This window comes from Marmota marmota, unplaced genomic scaffold (assembly GCF_001458135.2).
Source record: "Marmota marmota marmota unplaced genomic scaffold, marMar, whole genome shotgun sequence".
Lineage (NCBI taxonomy): Eukaryota > Metazoa > Chordata > Mammalia > Rodentia > Sciuridae > Marmota > Marmota marmota.
In genome coordinates this window covers 56,759,216-56,777,567 of record NW_025999900.1, presented here as the reverse complement: position 1 = coordinate 56,777,567, position 18,352 = coordinate 56,759,216, and the positions used below count along the sequence as shown (strand labels likewise).

General features: G+C 31.3%; 1 protein-coding gene across 3 annotated transcripts in view; it reads left to right on the top strand.

Annotated features, from left to right (window-relative positions):
• Tc2n (tandem C2 domains, nuclear) overlaps positions 1–17,919 on the top strand; it is a 40,193-nt gene extending 22,274 nt beyond the window's left edge. For all 3 annotated transcript variants that reach the window (XM_015494835.2, XM_048799208.1, XM_015494826.2), the window contains exons 7-13: positions 1,008–1,083; positions 1,599–1,699; positions 2,370–2,486; positions 5,179–5,370; positions 9,206–9,320; positions 11,398–11,597; positions 13,788–17,919. In XM_015494835.2, coding sequence (XP_015350321.1) covers positions 1,008–1,083; positions 1,599–1,699; positions 2,370–2,486; positions 5,179–5,370; positions 9,206–9,320; positions 11,398–11,597; positions 13,788–13,898 — 912 coding nt within the window. In that variant the 3' untranslated portion in view covers positions 13,899–17,919. The remainder of the gene's footprint in view (positions 1–1,007; positions 1,084–1,598; positions 1,700–2,369; positions 2,487–5,178; positions 5,371–9,205; positions 9,321–11,397; positions 11,598–13,787) is intronic.
• Positions 17,920–18,352: the final 433 nt, after the last annotated feature.

Here is an 18,352-nt window from a genome sequence, read left to right as displayed (position 1 = left end):
GTGGAGAACTTTATTCACTTATATTAATACAGTATCCTATTTTTGAGTTACTTTGTTTTTGTATTTTGTGGTACTGAGGATTAAACCTAGGGTCTTATGCATGCTAGGCAGTCACTTTACCACTGAGCTATATCTTTGGCCCTTTTTAAAATTTTATTTTGAGGCAGGTTCTTGCTAGATTGTCCAGGTCAGCCTCAAACTTGCAATTCTCCTGGTAGCTGGAATTACGAGCATGTATGGCTAAAGCCAGGGAGAATTTTTTTGATACTTTGATGACTGTTTAAAATTAGAAGATAGAGATAAGCAAAGTAGCATGACAAATTATCTGTATTCCTGTAAATGAAAGTAAAAGCTGTGTAAATGTTTTTATATACACTTGTGGGCTCGTGTGTGTGTGTGTGTGTGTGTGTGTACATATATACACACATATATACTTATGGTTTATACAATGGAAATGTATTCTAAATCATCCTTAGTAATTCTCAGTCAATTTCTTGCAGAATTAATTCTTTATAGCAACAATTCTTGACCATGCATCAGAATTATTTGGAGAGCTTGTTAAAATACAGATTGCCATCCCTTGCTGCCCAGAATTTTTGATTCAACAGCCCTATGGTGGAGCCTGAGTTTTTATTTCTACTAGAGAGACCATGGTTTAATATGCTGTTTTACAGGTTTTTAGGTAACTGGGCATTTCCAAACATATTCTAATTGTCATTAATGTTTCTGTATGGAATTTAAGAAATAATCTCTTTCTCTTTATTATAAAACCAAACCAAAACCAGCAGAGACATTATAGTATATTTTTTCATAAGATGTTTAAAATTTTCCTGATAACACACAGAGAAAACTTATTTTTCTCTTTAATTGTCTAAAAGTGGGAAATTCTGACCAGTAACATTGTCAAAATGATTAGCATGCAGTTTGGTGGGGCAGGTTTTGGGGCATAAGTATCAGAATCCTTACAGTTTGATATGCAATTTCTGACTAAAAGATTTTATTTGTAGAGACATGATTCGTTGTCTAGTGTACCCAGTAGTACATCTTCAAGAAAAAATTCTCAGGGGAGTAACAGAAGCCTGGGTAAGGAATATAATATTACATTTTTATACTCATTAGTAATTTGAAAGTGAACATGATCAGTAAAAAAAATTCTACATGATTATATCTATATTGACAGTATTATCTGTATATGGATACTCAGATCAGATGGTTATTTTTCAGTGTTCAGGCATGAATGAATCAGTTTTTAAAAAGTGAAGCTATTAAACATCTTTGTACATTTGTTTTAAAGTAGATGAATGAAGAAAGTTCCAGAAGCATACCGTACTAAAGTCATATAAACATTATTTGAAATAGTTTGTTTAAGCTTTAACTTAAATTTTCCACACTGCAATTTGGGTAAAATTTTATATCTTGTAGTTATATGGTTTATTTCACCTCTTGTACTTTAATAAAACATAGAAGTATGATTTTTGCCTTACTAAATTGGAAACCTTAAAAAATAATTGTTGGCATTTTTCAGTTGTGCTCATAAAATTGAATTTAAAAGATTACATGAAATTTTGAAACATCTTTGTTTTTTGTTTACAATTCAGATACGATTACTCTCTCAGGAGATGAAAGAGATTTTGGCAGATTGAATGTGAAATTGTCTTATAATTCTTCAGTGGAGCAGATCTGGATCACAGTTTTACAGGTAAATTAGTATAGTTAATACCAACTTTTATTTCAAAATTAAATATTTAGACACTTATCTGTTGTTGCCCTCTTCTGGGGAAAGAGGTAATAGTTAGTCTTTGGAATTTGGGGTTCTATAGTGTTTTTCAGGAATAGTATTTGATAAAGCATTTAAGAAGCAGGTATGGTGATGCATACCTGTAATTCAGTGACTTTGAGAGGATGAAGCAGGAGGATCACAAATTTGAGGTCTGTCCCAAAATAAAAAACAAAAAGGGTTGGGGATGAAGCTCAGTGGTAGAGTACCCAGGGTTCAATTTCCAGTACCAAAAAAAAGCATTTAAGAAAATAAAAATGTGTGTGATGAGTATATGTATTTTTTATGACTTTATTTATTTATGTGGTGCTAAGTATCGAACCCATTGCCTCATGTGTTAGACAAGCGCTCTCCCACTGAGCCACAACCCCAGCCCTGTTTGTATGTTTTCAACTGCAAGAAGAAAACTGGTATATCTATATTTAATATCAAAATTATTTTAATGTGGATGAAACATGAAGTCTCAATATATACTGAAGTTTATTTAAAAATCTTGAAAATCATTATCCAAAGCCATTAACTCAACAAATACATCAAATATTTGTATTGTCAGAGTCCTTTGTAAAATTCCAACTATACTTTTAATTTTTAGTGCAGAGATTTAAGTTGGCCTTCTAGTTATGGTGATACTCCCACTATTTCTGTAAAGGGAATACTAACGTTGCCCAAACCAGTGCATTTCAAGTCATCAGCAAAGGAAGCTTCTAATGTAAGTGACTGTTTATGTTTGAATTTCCTTTCTGTTTTTCTAATATTTATCACTTTTATCCATGTAAAGAATAAGAAAGTGTTTTACTTTTGGGAAACTAAAAATTATGTGTCCTTGCTTTTTAAAGATAATTTTTAGTCTCAAAATGTTTTGATATTTTATTGTCTAATATTAAGATTCATTTAAAAAGAAAATTTTGATCACTAAAATATATAAATTAACAGTATCTAAAATATATATTTAAAAGGAAAATAAATGTGTATATTTTCATCTTTTCTTTTCCCTAACTGGGCTTTGAAAAATAATTGCACAATTGCAATTAATCACTTTTAAATACTTCCAGTTACTATAAATGGAGTAGTTTATGTTCCTGGCTTTTATAAATTCTTATTTCACATTAATTTAAATACATGCTCATTATATTTTTTGACATAGAAAACTTAGGGTTTTATATGCAAATGAAAAGAACATACCATTTAAAAATAAGAATTCAAATGACTAATAAGCAAAACATTACTGTTGCCATCAATCATAGAAATACAGATTTAAATTATATATTGATCTTTCTTTTTTTCTTATTAAAATAAGGAAATATTTTACAAGTATGCTACAACATACAATTTTCTAGAAATGATTTTGACAGTACACATCAAAACCTTATATATTTCTAGTAATTCTACTGGAATCTACTCCTTGGAAGTAATCTGAAATCCAAACAAAACTGTTTTATAAAATAGTCTTGGTGGTTTTTTTCATAGTGAAAAGTTAAAAAAAAAATCTCAAAGCATCATAGAGGAATGATCGAAAAACCTGATGGTATACCCATTTAATTAATTTCTTCAGGCTGCTGTAAAAAAAAAAGTGCTACAAACTGGATGGCTTTAAAACAACAAGAAACTTGGGACTAAGGATAGAGCTCAGTGATGGAGTGCTTGTATAGCATGTGTAAGGCTCTGGGTTCAACCCTTAGCATGGGTGGGGAGGAGGGAATAGAAGTCCAAAATCAAGGTGTCAGCAATGTTGGTTCCTTTTCTGAGGGGGAATCTTCTCCACTCTTCCTCCCAGATTCCGCTATGGCCAACAATCCTTGGCTTTCCTTATTTCTTGGCTTTGCCTCCATCTTCATATGGTGTTCTCTCTGTTTCTGTGTTTTCACATGGCCACGTACTTACAAAGATACCACTCATACTGGATTGGGGTCTACCCTATGCCCATATTACCTTATTTTAACTTTATGAATCATGTCTGCAATGAGATGTTTGCAAATGATGTCACATTCTGAGGTACTGGGAGTTAGAATTTCAACATATCTTTTTTGGGGATACAATACAATTCAACCCAGAACACTATGTGATAGAATACTAGGCAGCTGTGAAAAATTATGGATAGGAAGAGTATTTAAGGACAGGGGAAAATGTCCTAAATTATTGAAAAAGGCAGTGATCAAAAATTGGTGTGTGTATGTATGTCACGATCTCACTTTATGAAAATATGCATCATAGAAAGTCTAGATGGAAATAAATCTTAACTTTGGGTATAATTCTATCACTCAAGGAAGAATACTTTCTGAATTAAACAATTTTACTTTTTGAAAAATAAACTAAATTAATTTAGGAAAAGTTAGAGGGAAAAAATGTTTGCATATTGGAACCTACCTACATAGGATCTTTCATTTTTAACATTTATTTTTATACAGCAGATTTTTGGGAGATCCCTATTGTGGCAAAATGTGGAAACTATGAAGTAAATCTGCACAGACTTGCTTAATTTGTAAACTTGTTTAACATTTTATGTGCAATGTATTGTCAGTGTGGTCCTGTGGCTTGAAAGTCTTAAAGAAAAAGTTCAGTAGTGGGAAAATTCTAGAAACATGATTCTGACTGTGCAGATGTAAGTGATTATAGTACGGGTGAAAATTTGGCCAAAATTTTTTTAGTGCAGAGTATCAAAAATATTTATGTTAGTTGCCCAGATATCTTGCCTTTTCAAAAGGATACACTAACGATGGAAAAAAGGAAGTGTATAGAAAAGAACTGTCTAGTGTTTAGTCTCCTTTAAGAAATAATTCAAATATGTCCATGTGATAATTCAAGATTCTGGGCACTGAACATGCTCACATGTGAGATTCTTGAACTACTCTAACTGTTGAAGAATTATGGTAAATAGTAGGAAAGATGTCCTAGATCCAAAGATTAAAAAACAGTTTAATTTGTTTTTTCTTTATGGTGCTGGGGATTGAACCCAGGGCCTTGTGCATTCAAAGCAAGCACCTTACCAACTGAGCTATATCCCCAGCCCCTACAATTTAATTTTTAAAAAGGGAAAAAGCTATATTTTGGTGAGCTCAATGTTAATATTGACCTGAGTTCCTAGGTAATTAAAAAGATGATTTGTGAAGTTGAGGAAGGTAATATCCAGAATAAACTCCAGAAAAACAAGTTATGGCTCTTCTCATTTTCATTTACATTAAAAAAATTTTTTTAATTATGTTGTTATATTATGTCATATATGAATATGTAACAATAAATCCCATCAGTATGTACAAATATAATGCACCAATAAAGTAGGAAAAATATTTTTACTGTTGTAAAAAAAATTAAATGTAGTTTTTCTAGATATAAAGGTAAAATATCATTTTGTAATAGTATATCAAACTTTTTTCAACCCTTTATATATTTTATTGTTTTTTAAGGTTATTGAATTTTTGGAAACTTTTGTATTTGCTATTAAACTACAAAATCTACAAACTGTAAGACTTGTATTCAAGATTCAAACCCAAACTCCCAGGAAGAAAACCATTGGAGAATGTTCTGTGTCGCTTAGAACTCTCAGCACACAGGAAATGGATTACTCTTTGGATATAATACCACCTTCAAAATTTTCTGTAAGTGATAATAATATGCAGTGTTAAAAATATTTTGTACTTTTAGAATGGCTTAGTGGATAGTGTTTTGTTAGTGGAGGATAACTTGAATACTTTATTATGGAATCAGGAAAAGTCTCCAGAAGTAATATCGTTTCAAAAATTGATGAAAGGTCAACATAACTGTTTCTCTATTTTAAAATAACGTTGGATTACCTTCTCCTAGCACAATATTTATTAATGTTTCATCAGGTATAGTAACCTGAAACATGAAAAACTTTAATACATTTTAAAAAGTTTTTCTAGTTGCTGATGACTTGGGAAAAACAACAAAGGATCGTAAGGTCAAAGTCCAAATTCAATCTGAGATTGCCCTGAAATAGATTAGGGAAGTTGTTTTAATCCTGGGTAAACTGTATATCTGTTCAAAAATAGGTTAGAATGGAAGTTGGGTTTTGAATTTTTGGTGTTTAGAATGGAACCCAGGACCTCATGCATGATGAGCACCTACTGTACCACTGAGCTACATTCCCAGCCCAGATTTTTTTTTTTTTTTTCAAGCTTGCTTACCTATAGTGCTTGATTGATTTCTGAGACCTGATGTTTACTTCTCTCAAGTGGCCAGCTGAATATTGTCTTTATTTAGAGATTCCTAATAATTTAATTATGTAGTTTCTGTGTCAGGATAGAGAACAGTCCTGAGTTTTATAAGGTCAAATCTATAGGTGATTTTAAACTTATTTAGGACTTATATTTTACCTACTTCCAAAAATATTTAAGATTACTTGAAGTGCTTTTTAACCCTTTCTGTACATTATAATTACCTGGCAAATTTAAGTCAATAAAATTTCTTGAGGGTTGGAACAGAAGCATTTGTAGTTTTCAAAAGTTCCCCAAGTGATTCTAATGTGTAGCCTTGCAAATCACCAAATTGTAGGGGAAATTAGAAATTAAAACATAAGAAACAAAGGTTACTGTAATTAATCAGAAGAATTGAAATTTCTGATATCTTTTTCCCTGTTAATTTTAATCCCCAATGTTTTCTTTATGGCATTTATTATGTCATATCATTATTTAAGTTACTTAATTTTAAATAAAACAAAACAAGTCTCAAGTTTCTGTTTTCTTCATATTTTACTGTGCTGTTAACTAAGATCCTACCATATTGTTGGTACTGTATATTTGTATGTAGGCAGGTATGAAAAAATAAATGATGAACGAAAGCATACCAAATGAGATTACTGTCCTTTTCTGTTAAAACATAGCAGCTGTGACAGGAGTTTGTCACTGGCAGAGTTGACAATAGCTTAGTAGACAGTAATCTGCAACCATCTTTTACAGAAGATACAAAAATACTAATCAAATTATTCATACATTAAAACTCTAAAGACAGAATACATCAGAAGATAAGTCAGTGAAGGTATTTTCTGGGAAACTGAGATATTATATGCCTGGAGAATTTGAATGAATGATTATGACTGGATTTCTATTAAATTATATTTTATATGTTAGAAGTCTTATAAACACTTGGTTTCTACTGGATGTCACGTGCTAGGTATATAAAGATTGATGTCTTGAAATAAGAGCATTTGTGTTATTCAGGACCAATGAATTTATGTTACCAAGTACTGATGTTTCATATTATTGGCTAAGATAAGAATAGTATTGTGCTTTGTTTTATGTTCTGAAGAGGAAAATAGATATTGTAATTATGCCATTGAAAGAACCAGACTTGTCTACCCACTATCCACATTGATAACTGTTGCACCATGAATAGCATTGCTTTGTATAAAGCTAATGTTTTTTTTTTTCAGGAGAGTTCCTGACCTTGGCCAATACTAATGTATTTACTTGACCTCAAATTTCAGTACTGAATAAGATAGAAGAGATAAAATTTTCCTGAAGAAGTAGTTGACCTTTATAGAGATTTACCTTATGGCTGACTCGTTGCTAAGTAATCTACTGTTTATACCGCTCTTCTGAGCCTGTGCACTCCTTTTCCTATGTGGAGATCAGTGAAGCCATTTGCACAGCCAGTAAATAGTCAAGGAATCCAGATTTGATTCCAGAGCTAACCCTCTGAACTCTTCCATGTATGTTCCCTTTGAAGACATTTCAAACATCATCAGTTTATGATTCTTCCTGATTATGGTTGGCATCTCATTTTTTTAATGGTTCCGGGAAGGCTAATTTTCTTTAAAAATTGGTTCATTATTCAGGAGCAAATATCATACCTTCTACAGTTTTATGCTTATTAAATATAGTCAGTACACACCAACTAATTGATTTGTATTTTAATTTTTGGTTATTATGAGATTGAAAATTATTTTGAATATTTTCTCATGATCTGAATTAATGTCCTGGAATATAAATTGAATTTGTGAGATAACCTTGGCAAGTAGGAAATAGCAAACCCATTGCCAAATGCTACTGTTTAGTACCAATAAGAGAAGTTTTGCTACCTTTAGCTGTTTTTATAAGTGTTACTTAATTATGGGTGCAAAACCATAATGAAAAAAGAATTGATGAAAAAAGTTTAATCATGGTTATCTTTGTGTTTTGTAAACAATAAATGATTATAGTTTTTTAATGTATTAATTTAAATGCCAAGGGCAGAAACAACTTTTTTAAAATCAACAAAGACTTTATTTTATATATGGCTATCCAGTTATGCAAAAAGAGTTGTTAATCAGTTCTCACTTAGAGTAAACATGAAAAGCAATAAATTCGCTTATTTAAAAAGTCAGCATTGTTGCCAGATTGAACAGTTTTATTCTCATTTTAGAGTTTTTCGAGAGGAAATTAACCTGAACTCAAGTTTCTACTTTTTAAACAATTCACTTTTTACTCTCTATTTCTTGATTTCTCATGGCATGACAGTTATAAAACACAGCATCATGTTTTAAGAAAAGACCCAAGCTTGAGGTGATGTCATGTACGTAGAAAGGTTTTTTTGTTCCCCCCTCAATGAGTGATTAAGGAATACTGGACAATTACCAAATATGTAAACCTTTTTGTCAAGTATCATTCAACTGTTCTGTAACTTTACTGGAATCACTTCTAGTAAGTCTGTAAATGTTGTATTCTTATTCCCATTCTTGTTCTTTTCAATACATGAACAGTGATCTTTTTGTGTCTGGACAACTTCATGTTTCTCTTTTACTTTTCACTCCAAGTACCTTGGAATCCAGATGAGTAGGATTTGTGTTGTATTTCACAGACAAATCACCAGCTTTCTTTTCCTGTTGGTAAGCAGTACTGACGAGCATATTTTAATCCACCTCCCCACCTGTTGTTTTCATCTTAAAGTTTGCCTCAGTTTTTTTTTTTTTTTTAAAAACCTTTTCCTTATTATGTACGGCCTTAGCACTGATTAGCTTCCTTCTTGCCAGCTTCCTTTGGCTTGTTTCCATTCAGGATAGATACGCAACTCTGGATCCATAAATCTGTTTATTACATCAATCCTTTGTCTTCTGATTTTTATAGCATCTACTCTGAATTCTAAAATTAGGAAACTCAATTGACTACATTTAATTATTTTAAAAGTGCATTCCTTCCTGTTGGTTTATTTCACTGGCAGTTTTTCTGTTAATATTGCCTAGGAATTTAATTTGTTTTTACGTTGAATTGTCTTTTAGTATTACTGATATTGAAATCCAGTATGTAGGTATACAGACTTTCAGAATTGATGCAAATGAATGCCTTATATTTACAGAATCTATGACATTTATCTTCTTATCTTATAACTAATGGCTTTGAGCGTCAATAGAAAGCAAAGCTTTCAAAAACTGTAACTATTTTTGAAATATTTCCAAACTTTATTATTGAATACTGAATGGTACTTTTTGATATACAGGTTTGCCATGCAGAACTTGAATTGGGGACTTGTTTTCAAGCAGTAAATAGCAGGATTCAGCTTCAAATTCTTGAGGCACAGTATCTTCCAAGCTCATCAACACCTCTGACTTTAAGTAAGTGTATCAGTGTTCAAAGTACATCAAATGCAGAGAGATTACAATTCAATAAGAATGAAGAGACCAGTAGAGTGATGTCTTTCCTTTGCTGGATGCACAATCAGGACTTGTGATACTTTCGTTGGCTAGGCCTAGTAACTTGGCCACCCCTAGAACTGAAGGTTTGAGGTCAGCCCTATCTCCCAGGCTAAGAGGAAGGTGGAATTGATCCTTTTTAGCATGAAAGAAGGGAATTAACTATCTGGGAGCAGGCAAAGCAATAAATGTCCACTGTAACAATGAATGTCCACTGTAGAAAGGATAAAAAAAATGAAAATGAACATTCAATTCAAGAAGCTACAAAAACAAAAAATTCAAGGAAAGAAGTAAGCTGAGGTTGAAGTTATAAAATGTAGAGACAACAGCAGATAACACAATCAATAAAACTAAACTTTTTTTCTTTGAAAGGACCATTAAAATAGGCAAATCTGTAGCAGGTTGGATAAAGCAGAAAAATAGACAAAACATGAATGATATTCTGAACCAAGAAAAGGATTTTTAAATTCAGAAGAGATTTGGTTATATATAAGGCAATACCAGGTGTAACAATACTAATTCATTTGTACATCTATATGAAATAAATGTCTTTCTAAGAAATTTACTCAAGAGGAAGAAATCTAAAAAGAATAGCCATGAAAAGGGAGAGAACTCTCTCTCATAAAAAGCACTAAGCTAAGATTATTTTACTGACAGATTTTACCAAACTTTCAAGGAACATCTGATTCCTTTTTTATATAAGCTATTCTAAAGCAAGAAAAAAAGATGGAAAAATAATTTTGTTAGCATATTCTTGATATCAAAACAGATTAGATAGCACATACATAAAATTAACTCTACACTAACATCACCTATGTAGATAGATAGAAAAATCCTAAAATAAAAGTAAGCAAATAGAGGGAAGGGAAGAATAGAAGTTTATTGAATTAGACAAAGAGGAATGAAAGGAAGGGGGAGGTGGGAATAGGAAAGACAGTAGAATGAATCAGACATAACTTTCCTATGTTCATACATGAATACATGATCAGTGTAACCCCACATCACATATAACCACAAGAATAGAATCCTAATTAGAATAAGCTATATTCCATATATGTATAATATGTCAAAATATACTCTGCTGTCATGTGTATCTAAAAAGAACAAATTTTTTAAAAAGTAAGCAAATAAAGTCCATCTTGGAATAGTGAGTAATAAGGACAACAGTGGAAATTTACAAATACAATATATTACATTAACAGGTGAACTCCCTAGATTAAAACGAATGATCTGTATTTTATAAATTTAATGCTCAGGTCTCTTGGTCCTCACTCTGAGACTCCCTTCCTGGGAGTTACCTCATCCCCTTCTTGTTACCCTGCAATCCCAGCTCTATTACCTGATAACATGGCACATTCTGCTCGAGCCGTAAGCATGCTGTGCCAGTCAGACTAGGGCATATGCTGAGGTGAAAAGCTATATATAGTAAACCTGAATTTTAGTGCAGTTCCCATCTTTGAAAAGTTTCTTTCCTTCAGTTTTTTCCTGATTTTAATCAATGTTTATTTTTAATATTTCCCCAAAAATTATAATTATTATCTATGGGAAGCTTATTAGTTCATAAAAACTATTTTACCATTGTTGGAAGCTCTATATCTCAAACTTATTTAAAGAATAGTTTGTTTTCTAGTGGGCATATGCTTTTGGAGTCTCAAGCAAAAAAATTTATTTATATAAAATTGTGAAATACATACCTCATCTGTCCAAAGAGTTGGTACCTCTCTTTTGTGTAATCCTTTTCAGTGTATACACCTTTGCTCCTCATTGTTATTTATGCCTATGATTCTACTTGTAAATGTCATTCAGAATGAAGATTAAATTTGTTTGAAGTTATAGTAGTTACTTGTAAAATGCAGTAAAGATTATAAAGTTACCAGAGATGTTTTCTTTTATCAAATAGTAGTAGCTCATTGAACATTTTTAAAATAGCTTATTTATATATTTACATTAAACATAATATATATCTTTATGTAGTATTTAATTAGAATTTGTTTCGTAGGTTTTTTTGTGAAGGTGGGAATGTTTAGCTCAGGAGAGTTGATTTATAAGAAGAAAACACGCTTACTGAAGGCCTCCAATGGAAGAGTAAAGTGGGGAGAGACTATGATTTTTCCACTTATACAGAATGAAAAGGAAATTGTTTTTCTCATTAAGCTTTATAGTCGAAGCTCTGTAAGAAGAAAACACTTTGTGGGCCAGGTTAGTAGGGGGATTTTATCTTTAATTTCTTCTGTGTATTTTTCTATGCATTTAAAGAGTGGTTAACAAAAGGAATATGGGATTAAACTAAAGTTAAATAGTGTAAGATTTCTTAGTATAAATTACAATTCAGTGTTGACACAAAAATCAAATCTCATCAAACTTATTTCTTTAATATAAGTAGTTGGAATTTCTGAGCAATCAGGCTTATCTTTAAGCCTTTTTCTCAGCTTTTCAACTTTAAAAACTAAGATCAGTTTTTCGGTATTACTGACTCATTCCTTATGGAAGAAGACACTAAGTGTTTAAATTGAATTGGTTAAAACTTTGAATATCAAATTTACCTCATTTTGTTTCAGCTTCAATTTAATATTTAACAAGAGAACTTCTTAATTATATTAGATTTGAATTCCTAGAAAACAATTTTAATGATGGTGGAGGATAGTCAATACTAGTGTCTGGATTGTCTATTTTAAAATTCTTAGGAATCTGTATAGGACAATATAATACTGGCTTACTTGCCAACAATACAGGAACTTGTTTCCATTTATATTTTTTTTCCTTATTCTGAATGGATTAATGGTAGTTTTCTTTTTTTTTTTTACAATTATTTGAGCCACATTTAAATTACTGGTCTAAAAGCTTCCACTTCATAGTAAACTGTTATTAGTAGTGTATGTGTAGTCCTCAAATTATAAATATGATTTTTTAAAGATTGATATTAACTTTTTGACTCACTTTTTCATTTAATTTACCTAAAATGTTTATTTAAATGTAGTTTTGTTTCTGCATTTATTTGGAAAATAGCTTGAATTTGAAAATTTGTATAACTATATACTTTTGATAGCTGTGAGTCCTATGAAGTCAATTTAGTTAAAAGTTTTTCTGGGGCTGGGGATGTGGCTCAAGTGGTAGCATGCTCGCCTGGCATGCGCGAGGCGCTGGGTTCGATCCTCAGCACCACATAAAAATAAAAAATAAAGATGTTGTGTCCACCGAAAACTAAAAAATAAATATTAAAAAAATCCTCTCTCTCTCCCTCTCTCTCTAAAAAAAAAAAAAAAAAAAAGTTTTTCTGTATCATTAAACCTTAGCTATCATGTATGAATGGAATAGGATTCCGGAATGTTTTTGCTGGTTGTCTGCCTCCAACGGACTCTTGAGTGGCATCAGGTGTCACCATAATGGGATAAACAAATGCAGACTCAAGTTCTCCCACTCCTGTTTACCAACCAAAGCACTCTGATGTTACCTGTTTTATATGTTGGGGTTCTTTGTAAGATATTATTTGAAGGAAATTTTTTTCAGACCAAGAAAGAAAAGGAAAAATATTTGAAAATCAGTGAGTGATCTGCTCCAATCTCTTTACTCAGAGAAGTTAATTCCAAGGTTATAGCATTTGTTAGTGCTAGAGCCACGGTACAGATTTTAGATTCCTTGTCCACCTTGTCTCCATGATATAGCCATTGTGGTGTCTTAAATTTACATAATACTATATAACTTTCCCAGGTTTATTCACATACATAACCTAAACCCCATAAGCGATAGACGCTATGAAATTACTCTGGATCAAGAATGACTATTTATTAAATTTCAATTAAGTTTACAATTGTATTGAATAAAAAAGGTTTTTAAAAATACACATTCCTTATTAATTGAAATCATGATTAGCCTCAGTTTAATTCATCTTTATAAAGTTGTTTTTGAGTGATCAGGATCAATTTTAAGTTGAGCTCCTAGATTAATTGAATAAGAAAGGAAAGTTGGAACTATTTGCGGGGAAATGATTTTACAAAACTCTCACCTTGAATTTTTTTTAAATATTTATTTTTTAGTTGTAGTTGGACACAATACGTTTATTTATTTATTTTTATGTAGTGCTAAGGATCAAACCCAGGCCTCACACATACTAGGCAAGTGCTCTACTACTGAGCCCCAGCCCCATCACCTTGAATTTTTAAATTGATTTAGTTTATATGAAATAGTCTTCAGAATGACTAAACAGTTTAAATGTTTTAGAATTTAAGTCTCAAACAGATAAATTAAATTTACTTTTGGGAAAATGGAAAGTTGTTTACTTCTAAATATGTAAACCAGACTTCAAATATTTTTATCAATAAGAGTAATAAACTGTTTTAACTCACTTGTCGTAATTGTGTCAAGTTAAATGATTGTACTGTTCCTTTACAGATTTGGATAAGTGAAGACAGTAATAGCACTGAAGCAGTGAACCAATGGAAAGAAACAATTGCAAATCCAGAAAAGGTTGTTACCAAGTGGCACAAGTTAAATCCATCCTGAAGACTTCACATATTAATTTGGTGAAGAAACAACTTGACATTCTTTTAGAAGACTTAGAATTTTAATTTGCTAAAAATTATAATAAATTTTATCAAATATCCAAAGTGAAGGAAATGCTTTAAAACAGTGCCAGAAGAGACAAAATAAAAGCGTAGTATTATTATGGCAGTTAAATGACTTATAAAGTCTATGAGAACATAAGCCATACATAGGAATTTATGTATTATGTTTTTTGCTTTTGTTTTTTAAGTTTTACCTAGATATTTAAAACCTACTATAACAAGCCCTGTTAGTACTACTAGACATTTAGATGACTGTACCTTTGTTCCAGTGCTAGGCATTGTTGATTACATTTTTGTTCCACTGTTTACCTCTTCCTATATATTTTCTCTCAGCAAAAATGAATTGAACCATTTCAGTTGTTTTCTATGTTTGGGGGAAGATAGTGCCCTGTGTTTATAATTTATTACCTATAAGGCATTACATTGCTATTTTGTAAACTACTTACTTCCAAGAAACTTCAGAAATAGAAAGTACATTTAGACTAGGATAAACAAAAACACCAAAAGATTGAAGTTTAATTGGAGACCCAAAATTATACATATTTTGCTGTTTCTCACCATTAGATACTTTTGTCTTTGTTTTATTTGGAGTTAAAATAAGATTATCATCCATATGGCCCATCCTAACTAGCAGAATGAATAAGTTTTAAATAGTAAATATTTTATGATAATCACTTCCTTGCTTTTAGTTTTTTAAGTACAAATTACTTGTTCTGTAATCTATAATGTTAGAGTATTTTGTCATGTTTTTTATAACTATACCTGATAACATTATAGACTCCAACGGAGTCTAAAATTTTCTATTGCAGGTTTCTTTCAGTTGCTTATTAGAACTCAGTAAGGGGATAATTTCAGCATAGTTGTCCATATGAACTATGGCCAAAAGCAACAGCTTTTTGGAGAAACAAATAACCCTACTCCTAATTTAGCAAAATATGATTTTATTTTTGCTAGTAAGTAGACTATGTGCTCTGTGTTCTTTGTCTTCCATTTTTCTTTCTTTGTTCCAAACATGCCAAGAGATAGATGGTGATATTTTAGGCCAGAGGTATACCTTTCCATAACCTAAACATTCCCTTTTCATTCTGATTCCTGTGTTCTATGTATCTTATTAAAATTTCCCCAAATAAACACCTAGTTCTCTTGCCTAGATATTATCTCCACAAGCTGCAAAATGCATCAAGTTTGCTTCTGTCTAGATTTTATGGTTCCAGTGGTGTGATAAGTATTCTCTGCCACTATACATTTTGAAATAAAAATTTTAGATTTGTGAAAAATGGTATTTTAGATAGTACTCACGTTGACTTCTGGAAGAAATTACCCTGTGTGGTAGTATTTTGAATCTTTGAGACAAATGCAGCTAATTTTGATTTTGTCATTTGTTTTTTTTTTTTTTTTTGATAGGCTATTTTTAGAGTGGTTTTAGGTTCATAGCAAAATTGAAAAAAGAGGTACAGAGGTTTCCTATACAACCCTCTCCAGTACACAGACATACACAGATGAGGTACAACCTCTTTACCCTGTCAGCATCCTGCACCAGAATAATACATTTGTTGCAACTGATAAACTTACATTCATACCATTATCACCTAAAATCTATAATTTACATTAGGACTCCCTCCTGGTGTTTTACGTTTTGTAAATTTTAACAAGTGTATAATGACATGTATCATTAGAATCTTTTCAGAGTGGTTTCATTGCCCTAAAAATCCTCTGCAATGCAATATTTTAATAGCTATCAAAGAAATAAATGTATTTATTGGCTTTTAGATAATAAATAACAGACTTTCTTGCTTTTAAAAAAAACTAGAATTTTATTTTAGCAATTTTCTGTGTTTTTAATTCCTAAATTTAATATATGTAGTCATGTACTTAACTCAATTTTTAATTATTTAATTGGTTGAGGGAAAAATATGGTTTCTTGGTTTCTTAGGATCCCAAATAAATCATAAAAAGAAAACTTCATTTAAACAAACTTTCAGATAGGAAAGTATTGGTAGAACTAAGACCTCAGATATTCTAATTGGTATTAACTTAAACCTTCCAAAGGTGAAGAGATATTGAATATAGCTGAAATGCTCATTTGATTTCTTGAAGCTTTATGTAGAAATATAAACAGAAACATGCTCTTTCTTAAAAATTTAACCTTTTTAAATTTTTTATTTATTTGTTTATTATGTGGTGCTAAGGATTGAACCCAGTATCTCAGGCAAGTGCTCTACCTCTGAGCTACAACTCCAGCCCTAGAAATACCATCTTTCTGTTAACAGCCCCTCATATTGTGAGAAAAACAATAGGAACTGGTAACAAAAAATGAGATACTGTGGAAAAATCACTTCCCTTTCTTTGCATTTGCTTAGGCTTTTCTTGACCTTTACCCAGCTATAATAAGGAAAAGGAAACCAAAATGATTCTGGGTGATCAAAGGGAACCATGGAAGGATTCATGTTGATAACTGATAATTTAAATGATATAATCCCTAAAATAGTATTTATTTATAAACTTTCACATTAACACAGTTAAGTAACTACAGCCCATGCATGTCAAAATATAGCATCAATACTTGACTTTTAGTTTTGATGATTTTTTAAGCAGAACTTATTGAAAAATGACCAAGAAAGTATGTCAGTTCAAACTCTTAATCAGACTGTTAAGAAACCTGTGGGATTTTGAACATATGTAATTGGTCTGAAAATAACCTAAAGTGAAGTTCTGTTTGAATGTAGTTACATGACTTTTTTGATACCAATGTACTACACAGCCTAGTGAAAACACTTTCCTACCAAAAATTTTCATTGTTTGTTTAATTAAATATTTGCTTATTTATGAAGGATTTTCAATTTTTCATTAAATTTTAACTTTTCTTACCATGGGAATAAGGGGTATTGCACTCAGAAGCACCTAACTACTGAGCCATATCCCCAGCCCTTTTTATATTTTATTTAGAGACAGGGTCTCACTGAGGCTGACTTTAAACTTGCAATCCTCCTTCCTTAGCTTCCCGAGCTGCTGGGATGACAGGCATGTGCCACTGTGCCCAGCTCAGGAATGGGTATTTCAAAATTATACATCTTTATTAGATATTTGAACTTTTGTTTGGTGTTTCTTCAGGTATACTAAGAAAGGTGCCAGATAAAATATCTGTGTATCTAGTGGTTTTTGAGGAGATTTTCTGATGTTCTTGTTGTATAAGTGTAATTCTTGTTAAGAATTAAAATTTCAAATTCTTTCATTTCTAGGTTAAGCGCTTAGTTGAAAGAATTATGAAAAAAGGGCCCATGTAAAATACCATCTCCATTTTGAAATAAAGATAGATATTAAGGGAGTTAATGTAGCCCTCAAAAACTATATTTTATTTTTTAAGTGGCAACTTCTCTGAAGATAAATCCTGCCTATATTTTTAGTAATTTCTTTATAGAAAAAAATTTAACTTGTTTTCCTGATTTTAAAATTTTTTCGATTTCTAAAAAGAAACATCTTTAAAAACATTGATCACAGTCTACATTAAATCATAGGATTCTGACAATGGCAGTAGGTATCTAAAAAGGAAGTTTTATATTATATGTCTTCTTGGATGGCAAGAAGGTTGCCAGTTCCATTCTGAGCTAAATCACTGAAGGAGATATGTCTTTAAATGATGGTGATATTTGTTCTGTATTGTTTTTCATATTCTTATCCTGTGGAATTTGTTTCTGGGTCATCCATCATCCTTTAGTTTCTGGGGGAAGAAAATAGATAAAAAATGTCTGCTCTTCATGGTAAGGCTGGATTTATTTTAGCAGAAATAAATTTGACTGACTGTGGCTCTAAATTGACTTTCAGTTTGATATCTGAGTCTTTACTCTTTATTGATTACATAGTATATGGAGTCTTGATCACGAAACAACTACATTTTTAATGAGCAATAAGCTATTTTGTATAATATATAAATATTAAATAATAAATGCTATAAGCCATCATTGTTTATTTTGAGATTTTTATTTTAGTGGGGGAAATTAAACTATACAAAGCTGTGTTATAGTATAAAATAGGATTTGAGGCATGGATAAAATGCTTTGGAGGCTCAAATAAAGTAAGAATTAAATGTAGCTTAAGGAATCAGGAAAGATTTGTTAAATCCCTGACCTGAAACACACAAAACAAGCAGATTGGTAGCACTATTATTCTTTTTTTTTTTGTTTTGTTTTGTTTATTGTTGGTTGTTCAAAACATTACATAGTTCTTGATATATCATCTTTCAAACAGAGTAGGGACGAAGAGCAGGAGAAGAAGATTAACATTAAACAGAGATGAGAGGTGGGAGGGAAAGGGAGAGAAAAGGGAAATTGCATGGAAATGGAAGGAGACCCTCAGGGTTATACAAAAGAACATACAAGAGCACTATTATTCTTG